Source organism: Artibeus jamaicensis, unplaced genomic scaffold (genome assembly GCF_021234435.1).
Source record: "Artibeus jamaicensis isolate MK-2021 breed Jamaican fruit bat unplaced genomic scaffold, CSHL_Jam_final contig_64, whole genome shotgun sequence".
NCBI classification, from domain to species: Eukaryota; Metazoa; Chordata; class Mammalia; order Chiroptera; family Phyllostomidae; genus Artibeus; species Artibeus jamaicensis.
The window spans coordinates 1,165,167-1,178,060 of NW_026521911.1; the positions used below are offsets into that span (position 1 = coordinate 1,165,167).

Sequence of the window (12,894 nt, forward strand, 5' to 3'; positions counted from 1 at the left end):
AGCAGCGTATTCCTAAAAGCTCCAAACTGGGAGTGATGGAAACAGCCATCAGCTGATGTACAGACAGACGAAATGTGTAGTCTCTACTCCACGGAATACCACTCAGCAGCAAAAGGTAATGCACTACCGACACGCGCTATGTCATAGATGAATTTTAAAGACATTATACTAAGTGAAAGTTGGTTTGTATAAAAAATCCAGAAAAGGCAACTTTATAGAGAGAGAAAGCAGATTAGTGGATGCCAAACCGGGATTTGGGAACAGGGATTAACTCTAAGTGTGTATGAGATGGAATGAAAATATTCTAACTCATTACAGTGAGGTGGTACCATTTGGCAAAATTAATGTAAACTTTAAATGAATAAATTTTATGATATGTAAAATAAATGAATGAATAAATGAGTGATTGCCTATAGGATATTCTCCTTTGCACTGACAGCATACAGGGAATCTTACCTGATTCTGGTTTCCATAGGGTGTGCCCATGAGGGATGTATTCTAAGGAATTTAGCATCTGGCTCCATCCAGTCTATCATCTGAGACAATTTCTATTTCATCATATACTTTGAGACATTCATTGTAACAACACAGCAATCAAGTAGGGAGTCTGTTCTTGGTGTAGATGGAAACAATACCAGTTGAGACACTTAAAAGAGTAACCCATTGACCAAGAATTTTTTTTTAGAGAGAGTGTTTATTCCAGTTGGCACAAGTGTGGTCAGCTAAATTGAGGGTTAGTGATCAGAGCCAGGGAAAAGAAAAAGGATGGCATCATATGACTAATTTTAAAAAGAACATGAAGCACATTGCCAAAAATACCAACACAATAAGCACAATCATATCCTTTTTTGTTAACTTCACTATTTCTTTAAAAATGATTTCTTCTTACCTGTTTGTGCATTACCATTTTCCTCCATAGAAATCTTTACTTTGGGGTTGAATTTTTCTGGACAAGTACCAGGGGCTCTGATAGGCTGCATTATCCAAGTGCTGGTTTATGGTGATGATGTCAGACCTATGAGCCTAGTTTCCTGTCAGTCAGTTATGCAGGATCTCTAGGAAAACCAAAGGAGAGAACAGAAACCACCTGTGAACAATACTAGATGATCTGACCAATCAAGTCATTTGCAAGAGCAGAATGAAAGAGAGAGGAACAGAGCATGACCCTCCTTGTGAGAAAGTTCATGAGGTCTCAGCTGATGGAGGCTTTGAAAAGAACATATTTTTAGAACCTAGGAAAGAAAAGGTGGACAGGGAGAATAAGGCTTCTCAACCACTTTACCCAGCTTATTTTTGGTAACTCCAATTGTCTCCTCTATTTTCTGGAGCTCTGTGGGTGATAAGGACAGTGGATGTATTCAGAAACTTTGCAGGCCTTACAGTTATTTAGTAAGATGTAAACCAAAATTACTATCAGTAGTAAAAGGTGATTTTAAACAAAGGCATAAAATCATGTTGGAAATAAGCTTGTTGACAGTCATCATGCAGGCCCTTGCCTGTGAACATGAGCATGCTTTTACCTGCTGAGAGTGTCTACCGTAACAGACAGTTCAGTCGGAGCCCTTTACCTTGTACAGAACTCGCCTTGAGGGGATGAGGCCCTCTCTTTGCTTTCATCTTCCTTCGTATTACGGGCACGATGAACAGGGCAGCCTTTTTAACACTCGAGCTATTTTTTAAAATGTGGAGCATACCAATTTTACCTAATTATTTTTAGCATCCCTCCTTGAATACTTCCCATGTCTAGGAAGTGCCCAGACATGGATGATTTTGGTGTAAAATACATCTCAGTAGTTTTATTATTCTTAATTTAGGGCCTAATAGAGAGAAGAGGAACTAAAAAAAGTGTTGTCAGGAAATAATCTTAGCTTTGGCTGTGTTATTAATTTTTAAAAAGCTGTATTTTACAACCTTGCCATTAGGAATATTAACTTCTCTAGAAGTTAATAACCTACTGTTGTACATCATGACCCAAGGGCATGATGTGAGCCAGCGCACCATCCAACAAATTAACATATTTTCTGAGAAGTAAAAGTTCACATTCAGGCTGGGTAAGGACCTTAACACTGCTGTAGGGGAAACACACAGGAAACAAAGATAACTTTTATTTCTTCATGGAAGTGTAGAATGTACACTCAGAGATCCTTTTTTTTTGGTAGGAGTGGTCAATATTATTTAAAGCTTTATGCTTCTTAAAATAAAAGTGATCTGAAGAAGCACTTCTGGAACGGCTGAGGAAGGACATCCGAGAATCCACACTCCATAAAAGCACGAACACTGGTCAAACGTCAAACTTAACCTTCCAGAACTCTGCAACTTCACCCAAACTTTCAAAACCTAAGGAGCATTTATTCAAGAAAAAATGGTTGAATCTCAGTAGGAAGCAGCAAGCTCCTGACACTCTGACGTGTTTATTCTACCCCCATCCAGCTCTCCCCAACTCCACCGTAGCCTTCAAACCCAGCTGTGTCACGACTACAGTAGCTGTGAAAAACAGCAGCCTAGCAGCCACTAGAGGGGACGGAATTCCTCAGAAACTCTATCCCTACAGAAATGTCACTACATACATGATTTACGTGGCAGTTCCTGGTAAGAGCCCCACTCACACGACTAGTCTTATATGACCTGACTCAGGGCTTACACAGGGAGAAACCTCATTTTTAGGTATTTGTCTAAACAATCAGCAGCAAACAAACTGTTTGACATCCCAGCTTCCTGATGCAAGAAAACCAATTGAGACCAAAAAAAAAAAAAAAAAAAACGCTAGCCAAAAAACTTAAAAAGAATATTGGGAATGAGATTTAGAAAGAGGGTTTTGAAACACTCTAACATACACCTGGGGCTCAAGAAATCCACATGCATTTGCAGAACTGTATGTAAATCCAGGAAATATATGAAATGGCCTCATTCTCTCAATTCTAGTGAACTTGAGGCTTGGCTGAAGCAGGGAATGAGGGATAAGGTAGAGTAAACCACCAGAGCTTTGAAGGCTGAACCAACAACACACAAGTCTCTTGGCAAAGACTAGAAAGCATGTAAGGAAATCTGTCCACTCATCAGCTGGGCAGAAATGTCAGTGACCACACATGACAAAGAAAACATGCCTTACAGAATTAGTCCTTGAAAGTAACAAAAAAACGGAGGAGGGGAGGGCTGGGATGGGGGGAAGGGCAGAAAACTATACTTGAACAACAATTAAAATTTTAAAAAAGTAACAAAAACGAGCCCTGGGAGTATCTAATTTCCAGAGATGCCATATTTTGTCATTTAAAATGATCAGTTTTTACCACTCACCCCAACACAATGAGATATGCAAATAAACAGAAGGGTGTGGACCATATACAGGAGAAAAAAAACAATTGATAGAAATTGTCTGAGAAACTCAGATGTGGAATTTATTAGACAAAGCTTTATTTATTTATTTATTTATTTATTTATTTATTTATTTATTTATTTATCTTTAGAGGGGAAGGAGAGGGGGAGAGAAACATCAATGTATGGTTGCCTCTAGTGTGTCCCCTGCTGGGAACTGGCCTGCAGGGAACTGGCTTGCAACCCAGACATGTGCCCTGACTGGGAATTGAACCGCGATCCTCTGGTTCGCAGACCTGTGCTCAATCCACTGAGCTACAGACAAAGCTTTTAAATCAGCTATTATATATATAAAAAAAGAGTTTGAGGAAACTATGTCTAAAGGATTCAAGGAAAATATAAAAATGATGTCTGACCAAAAAGAGAATTATCGATAGAAATATAAATTACTTTTTAATCCAATAGAAATTCTAGAGTTGAACAGTATAATAACTAAAAAATGTATTAGAACTTCCTCACCTTGATCTACAAAAAAATCCTAATCATACTTAATGGTAAGAAACTGAAAGATTTCCCACTAACATCAGATGCAAGGCAAGGATGTCTCTCTCCCGATTCCCCTACAACATCATGATGGAAGTCCCAACTAATGCAATATGATAAGGAAATGACATAAAAGTACACAGATTGGGAAGGAAGAAATACAATTATTTTTGCTCATAGGTGACATATTTTTCTACATAGAAAATCCAAAAGAGGGACTTCCACCAAGATGGAGGCATAGGTGGATGTGCCGTGCCTTCTCCCACAACCAAGATTAGAGAAAACTAAATATTAGCAACAGAAAACACAGCCAGAACACGGAAAATTGAACTTTTCGGAAGTCCGTTAACAACAAATTCTTCAGCCTGACCGGTAAGGGGCGAAACCAGCGGCTGGCGGAGCGGGATTGCACGGGAGGACTCGGCCAGACACACTCGGGCCCGCGGAATCCAGGCTCAGGGTCAGACCGGGTGAGCAACCCAGCGAGCAACCAGGCGAGCAACCTCGGGGGAGACAGCCGGGCCAGGGGCTGCGTGTTGACTGAGGTCGCGCATTTGTGCGAGGGTGGACAGGCGAGGGAGTGGGCGGTTGGACCGGGCCAGCAGGTCCCCACGGCAAGCGGCAGTGGAGGGCGCCGCCATTTCCCTGCTGTGACCCCACCTCCACATACAGCGTCATAACCCAGCGACTCTGAGTGGCCCGGCCCAGGTGAACCACCTAAGGCACTGCTCCTCCGCACCCAGCTGTGAGAAGCGGCAGAGGGGGGTCGCCATTTCCCCCGCTCTGGCCACGCCCCCCACATACAGCGTCACAACCCAGCGACCTGGGAGTCCAAGCCGCGGCTTCTCACACTTAAAGGGCCCGAACAGACCAAGAATGGCGCAGGAGGATCTCAGAGCCCCAGAAATAAATCTAAGTGATGAAGAAATAGCAAAACTCACAAACGCACAGTTTAAAAAATTGGTGATCAGGATCCTCACAGAACTGGTTGATTATACCGACAAATTAGACAAATATATGAAGGCGAAACTAATTGAAATGAATGGAATTGCACAGGACACCAATAGCAATGAAAAGGAAACTGGGACTCAAATCAATGGAGTGGACCAGAAGAAAGCAAATAATGGCCAAACAGAAAAGAGTCAAGAAGCAAGAATTCAAAGAAATGAGGAGAGTCTTAGGAACCTCCAGGACATCTTTAAACGCTCCAACATCCGAATTATAAGGGTACCAGAAGGGGGAAAGGCACAGCCACCAGTGGAAAACTTATTTGAACAAATAATAAAGGAGAATTTTCCCAATCTGGCAAAGGAAATAGACTTCCAGGAAATCCAGGAAGCTCAGAGAGTACCAAAGAAGTTGGACCCAAGAAGGAACACACCAAGGCACATCGTAATTACATTAGCCAAGATTAAAATGAAGGAGAGAATCCTAGAAGCAGCAAGAGCTAAGGGGACAGTCACCTACAAAGGAGTCCCCATCAGACTGTCAGCGGATTTCTCAAAAGAGACCTTACAGGCAAGAAGGGGCTGGAAAGAGGTATTCCAAGTCATGAAATCTAAAGACCTACAACCAAGATTGCTCTATCCAGCAAAACTTTCACTTAAAATGGAAGGACAGATAAGGTGCTTCTCAGATAAGATCAAATTCAAGGAGTTCATCATCACCAAGCCCTTATTATATGAAACGTTAAAGGGACTTATCTAAGAAAAAGAAGTTAAAGAAACATGAACAGTGAAAGGACAACAAACTCACAGTTATTAACAACCACACCTAAAACAAAAGCAAACTAAAAGGACAGCTAGATCAGGAGTGGAAACATAGAAATGAAGATCTCAAGGAGGGTTAGCAACAGGGGGAGTGGGAGGAGGAGAAGGGGGGAGAAGGTACAGAAAATAAGTAGCATAGACAGTAGATAGAAAATAGATGGGGGGGGGCAAGAATAGCATGGGAAATATAGAATCTAAAGGACTTGAGACACATGGTCATAAACTAAAGGGGGGGTGATGGTGGGGATGGGGGGTAGGGTGGAGGGGAATAAAGGGGGAATAGAACAACTGTAACAGCATAATCAATAAAAAAATAATTTAAAAAAAAAAAAAGAAAATCCAAAAGAACTGACACAAATGTCTTGGGACTAATAAGTGATTAGAGCAAGGTTGTAGGATACAAAGTTAATATACAAAGTCGATTGCCTTCCCACATACCAGCAACAAACAAGTGGAATTTGAAATAAAAAACAAAACAAGCCCTGACTGGTGTGGCTCAGTTGGTTGGGTGTTGTCCCCACAAAGTGAAAGTCTGCGGGTTTGATCCCTGGTTGTGGCACATGCTTGGGTTGCGGGTTTGGTGCCCAGTTGGGGTGTGAACGAGAAGCAACCCACCGATGTTTCTCTTCCTCTCCTTCTCCCTCCCTTCCCTTCTCTCTAAAAATAAATGAATAAAATCTTTAAAACAAAACAATATCACTTACTTTAGCATCCAGAATAATACTTAGAAATAAATCTAACAAAATATGTACAAGATATATATATAGAAGATAACAAAACTCTGGTGAGCAAAACAAGAACTAAATACATGGAGAGATTTCATGAATAAGATCAATCTTGTCATGTCAGTCATGTCAGTCAAGATCAGTCATGTCATGTCATGAATTCCCATGTCAGTTGGGAATTCAATGTGATCCCAATCCAAATCCCATTAAATTATTTTGTAGATATTGATAAACTGATTCTACAGTTTATACAAGTTCTGTACAGAAGCTATCCAGCCACGTAATATAAAAAATAGAGACATTTATTGAAGAAGATACAAGAAACATTGTACAGCTCTGGCTGGTGTGGCTCAGTGGATTGAGTGCTGGCCTACGAACCAAAGGGTCACTGGTTCAATTCCCAGTCAAGGCAAATGCCTGGGTTGCAGGCCAGGTCCTCAGTGCAGGGCATACTAGGCAACCAAGCATTGATGTTTCTCTCCCTCTCTCCCTCTCTTCTCCTCTGTATAAAAATAAACAAAATGTTAAGAAAAAAGAAACATTGTACATAGGACAATGACACCTTAGTCCCCTTCAAAGTAGGCACCTTGGAACCTCGCACAGTTCTCCCAAACACCATCAGCTGCTCTGTCATATTTTCCTGAATGTCATTGATGATCTGAAATCTCTTTCCTTTCAAAGGTGATTTTAGTTTGGGGAAAAGCCTGAAGTCACAGGGCACTAAACATAGGTTGTAGAGGGGCTGAGTCACCTGGGCGGTTTGATGTTTCACTAAAAAACTGCACAAGATGCAATGCATGAGTGGGTGTGTTGTCATGATGCAGCTGCCAATCACCAGCTGCCCAGAGCTGCAGCCTTGGGAATTATCTGAATAGTTTCAGTGGAGGAATGTTCAAGCTTAACACAAAACTTGACGCAGATTCATTGCTCTACTTGCTCAGTCATTTTGAATGCAATGGCCACACAGTACACACACTCACTCAGTGGCACATACCACTCCCACTGACCAGTCCAGTGAAGTTGCCATTGTTCATGCATACACAGTCCAGTCCACTCTTCTTGGCTGCCAGGTTACACCAATGTCGCGTGCAAACCATTCTCCCTATATTAACAATGGCTGCACTTTTTCCAGACAGATCTAGTATAGAGAGCTAAAAGAGCCAGAACGGCCAACACAATATTGAAAGAGAAAAACAAAGTTGGAGGACTGACAATATCTGACTTCGAGACTTACTATAAAGACACAGTCATCAAAACAATGTGGTATTGGCGAAAGAATAGACAGACAGATCAACAGAACAGAATGAAGAGCCCACAGAAATACACTCAACTGATCTTTGAAAAAAGAGGACAGGCAATACAATGGACAATAATAGTCTTTGAAACAAGTGGTGCTGGAACAACTGGTTGTCCACACACAAAAAGATTCATCTAGATTCTAGACACAAGCCTTACACCCTTCACAAAAGTGACTGAAATGGATCAGGCCTAAATGGATCACTGATGCAAAACCATAAAACTCCTAGAAGGTAACATAGGAGAAAATCTAGGTGGCCTTGTGTTTGGTGGTGACTTGTTGGATACAACACCAAAGACATCATTTATGAAAGAAAGAATCAATAAACTAGATTTAATTGATACTATAAATTTCTGCTCAGTAAAAGACACCATCAAGAGAATGATACAGCCCTGGCTGGTGTGGTTCAGTGGATTGAGTGCCAGCCTGTGAACCAAAGGACTGCTGGTTCAATTACCAGTCAGACCACATGCCTGGGTTGCAGACCAGGTCCCCAGTGAGGGGTGTGCAATAGGCAACCACACATTAATATTGCTGTGCCTCTCTTTCTCCCTCTCTTACCCTCTATCTAAAAATAAAGTAAATTTTAAAAATCATTAAAAAAAAAAAGAGAATGATACAAACCACAGACTGACAAAAAGTATTTGCAAAAGACATGTCTGATAAACAACTGTTATCCAGCCCTGACTGGTATGGCTCAGTTGGTTGGGCATCATCCCACAGTGCAAAAGGTCACCAACTCAATCCTGGTCAGGGTACATGCCTGGGTTGTGGGTTCAGTACCTGGACACAGCACATATGAGAGGCAGCCAACTGATGTTCTGTCTCACGTTAATGTTTCTCTCTCTCTCTTCCTCCTTCTCCCTCTCTCTAAAAATAAATAAATAAAATCTTTTAAAAAAAGAATTTATTCAAAATATACAATGAATTCTTAAAACTCAACAACAATAAAATGAACAACCAGCCCTGACTGGGTCTCAGCTGTTTGGAGGGTCATCTCACACACTGAAAACTTGTGAGTTTGATTCCTAGTCAGGGCACATACCTAGACTGTAGGTTCAATCCCCATCAGCAAGCATATGGGAGGCAACTATCGATATTTCCCTCTCACATCAATGTTTCTCTCTCTTTTTCTACCTTCCTCTCTCTCTCAAATCAATAAACATATGCTCAGATGAGGTTTCAAAAGAAAAAATCCAATTAAAAATGAGCAAAAGATCTGAACAGGCACCACTCCAAAGGAGATAGACAATTGGTAAATAAGCATTAAAAAACTGCTCAACATCATACATCATTAGGGAAAGGCTAATTAAAACCATGAGATACCACTACACATCTATTAGAATCGCCAGAATCTGGAACACGGACCACACCATGCTGGAGAGGGAGTGGAGCAACAGGAACTCTCATTCACTGCTGGTGGGAATGCAGAATAGCACAGTTTTGGAAGATGGTTTGGAAGACACTTTGGTGCTTTCTTATAAAACTAAAGATACTCTTACCTTATGATCCAGCGATCATGCTCCTTAGTAATTCCTCAAAGGAATTAAAAACTTTTGTCCACACAAAAACTTGTACACAGATGTTTATAGCAACTTTATTCACAGTTATAAATCTTGGAAGAAACCAAGATGTCCTTCAATAGGTGAATGAATAAATAAACTGTGGTACATCCAGACAATGGAATATTATTCAGCACTAAAAAGAAATGAGCTATTAAGCCATGAAAAGACATAGAGGAACCTTAAATACATATTAGTAAGTGAGGGAAGCCAAAGTAAAAAGGCTACATAAAACAGCTCTCAGTTGTTTAACATTCTGGAAAAGGAAAAACTATGGAGACATTATATAGATCAGTGGTTGGAGGGGTTGGAGGCATAGAGGGATACTCAGGCAGGCACAGAGGATTTTCAGGGCAGGGGAAATACTCTACACGATAAGGCTACATCATTATACATTTGTCCAAACCTAAGGAATGTGCAACACAGAGTGAAACCTATGTTTTTACAAACATTGAGTCATTAAGATGTATTAATACAGGTTTATCAGTTGTAACAAATGTACCAATCTGGTAGAGGATTTCGGGTATAATGAGGGAAGCTATATGTGTGTGGGGGCAGGAGGCATATAAGACATCACTGTACCTTCTCAATTTTATTGTGAAGCTTAAAATGTTCATTAAAAAGTTTGCATTAAAAAACCCATATATTAGAGGTTCTTAGCAGCGAAGAAGGGTCTATGAACTTGAATGTAGAATATAGAAATTGTCTATTCTTAGGAACCAAAAGAATAAACAAAAATGTACAGGCCCTCAGGGACCTGTGGGAATGCCATCAAGCATTCTGAAATACGTTCCAAACACTCTTCCAAATGGGAGTCCTAGAAGGGGGAGAATGAGAAAGAGAGAGAGAGAGAGAGAGATTGATTTGTAAAATAATGGTCAAAATCTCTCAAATTGTATAAAAACATTACCCTATACATCTAAGAAGCTAAATTAACTCCAAGTAAGACAAACTCAAAGAAACTTACACTTAAACACATCAGAGTTAAACTATTGAAAGACAAAGACAAACAGAAAATCTTGAAAGTAGCAATAGAAAACTCATCATTTATAAGAGATTCTCAATAAAATCAGCTGCTAAAAAAAATAATTCTTAATGATTCATCAGAAACTATGAAGACCAGGAGGCAGTAGGATAATATATTCAAAATGCTAAAAGGAAAAGACTGTCTACCAAGAATTTTATAACCAGAAAAACTACCCTCAGAAATGAAGGAGAAATTTAAAATAGCCAAGTAAACCAAAACTGAGAGAATTTATCACTACCAGACAGACCTCTCCTACAATAAATACCAAGGGTTGACCTTCAGGCTGCCATGAAATGACAAAAGACAGTTACTTAAATTCATATAAAGAAATAAAGGGCACCAATAAAAGTTTCTACATAGAGAAAGACAAAACATACTTTAAGTGCATTTACATTATAACACTTTCCTTGTCCTATCTAATGGAAAGACAGCTGCATAAAATAATGATAATAAAACTGTGTCGATAGGTTTATTATGTATAATGCTGTAATTTATATGACAATAATAGTACATGGAAATTTGGGAAAGAATGAAGTTATACTGTAGTAAAATTTTGAACACCATTAAAACTCAGTTGGTATTAATCTGAACTATATTGTTATAAATTATGATGCTAATTATAGTCCCAGAGCAAGTACTAAGAAAAACCTTTTATATATGGTAAAAGAAATAGCAAAGGAATTAAAATGATACACTAGAAAATACCTATTAAGCACGAAAGAAGAGTGTAATGGAGAAAGAGAACAAGAAAAAAGATATGAGACATATATAAAACAAGTAAAATTGCAGATATAAATCCTATATCAATAGTAATTAAATTAGATATAAATGGATTAAATACTTCAATAAAAATACAGAGATTGGCAAATAAAAAATCATTATCAGCTGCATGCTGTCTACATGAGCCACATCTTAGATTCACAGACACAAAAAGTTAAAATGAAGAGGACAGAAGAAGCTATATTATGAAAACAACAACCAAAGGGTATCAGGGCTGGCTATAATGATATCAGACAAATAGAATTTAAGACCAAAATTGTTAAGGCAAAAAAATTTTATAATGACGAATTAATTCATCAGGAACAAGGGGATCACCAAGGGAATTAAGAAGTACAAACTTCCAGTTATAAAACTAGTCATGGGGATGTAATGTACGACATAGGCAATAAAGTCTATAACAGTTATATCTATATATCTATATTTATAAACATATGGAGAACACATAGTAATATGTAGTTACTACACCATACTAGGTATGTGTGGTGCCAGGTGAATACTACAATTATCATGCTGATTACTTAGTAATGTAAATACATGTTTAATCACTGTGTTGTGCACCTGAAACTAATACAACCTTGTCTATTAACTATAATTTTAAAATAAAGGAAAAATAAACAAATGCACCTAACAATAGAGTCACCAAATACACAAAGTAAAACCTGATGGAATTGAAGAGAGAAATACACAATTCAACAATGACAACTAAATATTCCAATTCCCCCCATCAACAATGAATTGAATCACTAGACAGATCAACAGGAAAATAGAAGACCTGTATGACACTAAACCAGCTAGATAAAACAGAATTTATAGAATACACCAGCAAACATAAAAAAAATGTATTCTTCTCAAATGCATATGCAACAACATGATAGGCCTTTCTCTTTTTTTTTTTCTTTTAAAGATTTTATTTATTTATTTTTAGAGAGAGGGGGTGGGAGGGAGAAAGGGAGAGAAACATCAGTGTGTGGTTGCCTCTTGCACACTCCCTACTGGGGACCTGGCCCACAAGCCCAGCAGGTGACCCTTGGGTTCACAGGCCTGCTCTCAATCCACTCAGCTACACCAACCAGGCTGTTTTTTTATTTTTTTTTAAGAGAAAGGAGAAAGGAGAAAGGAGGGAGAAGGCAATCAAGAGCAACAACGATGAGAGAGAGATACATCTATCGGTTGCCTCTCACACTAGCTCTGACACAGGATGGAACCCTCAACCCCTCAAGCCAGCATGTGCCCTGAGGGGAATTATACTAGTGACCCTTCACTCTGTAGGACAATTAATGCCCAACTGAGTAAGCCACACCGGTCAGGCCATGTTAGACCATTTTAAAGGGCATCAGTAAATTTTTTAAAAACTGAAATAACACAAGTACACAGTATATTCTCTGGCCACAGTGGAATGAAATTGGAAATCAACAAGAGAAAGATGTAGGAAATTCACGAGTATGTGTAAATTAAACAACATACTCCTAAGTAATCAATAAGTCAAAGAATACTTCACAAGAGAAATTTAAAAGTACTTGGTGAGTAAAATTAAGATGCAAAATACCAAAACTTATGGGATACAGCTAAAGCAGTGCTTAGGCCTTTAATGCCTATGTTAAAATGAAGAAAGAGCCCTGGCTGGTTATAGCTCAGTGGATTGAGTGTGGGCCTGTGAACCAAAGGGTTACTGGTTTGATTCCCAGTCAGGGGACATGCCTGGGTTGCAGGCCAGGTCCCGGTTTGGGGCATGTGAGAGGCAACCACACATTGATGTTTCTCTCCCTCTCTTTCTCCTTCCCTTCCCCTCTCTAAATAGATAAATAAAATCTTTTTAAAAAATGAAGAAAGATCTTAATCAATCACCTAGTACCTTAATTAAAAAAAAAAGAAAGAAAAG

General features: G+C 39.3%; 1 protein-coding gene across 2 annotated transcripts in view; it reads right to left on the minus strand.

Annotated features, from left to right (window-relative positions):
• The window catches only part of ANAPC15 (anaphase promoting complex subunit 15), a 95,072-nt gene that overhangs the window by 70,449 nt on the left and 11,729 nt on the right, over positions 1-12,894 (minus strand). For both annotated transcript variants that reach the window (XM_037135747.2, XM_037135748.2), the window contains exon 3: positions 890-1,055. In XM_037135747.2, coding sequence (XP_036991642.1) covers positions 890-980 — 91 coding nt within the window. In that variant the 5' untranslated portion in view covers positions 981-1,055. The remainder of the gene's footprint in view (positions 1-889; positions 1,056-12,894) is intronic.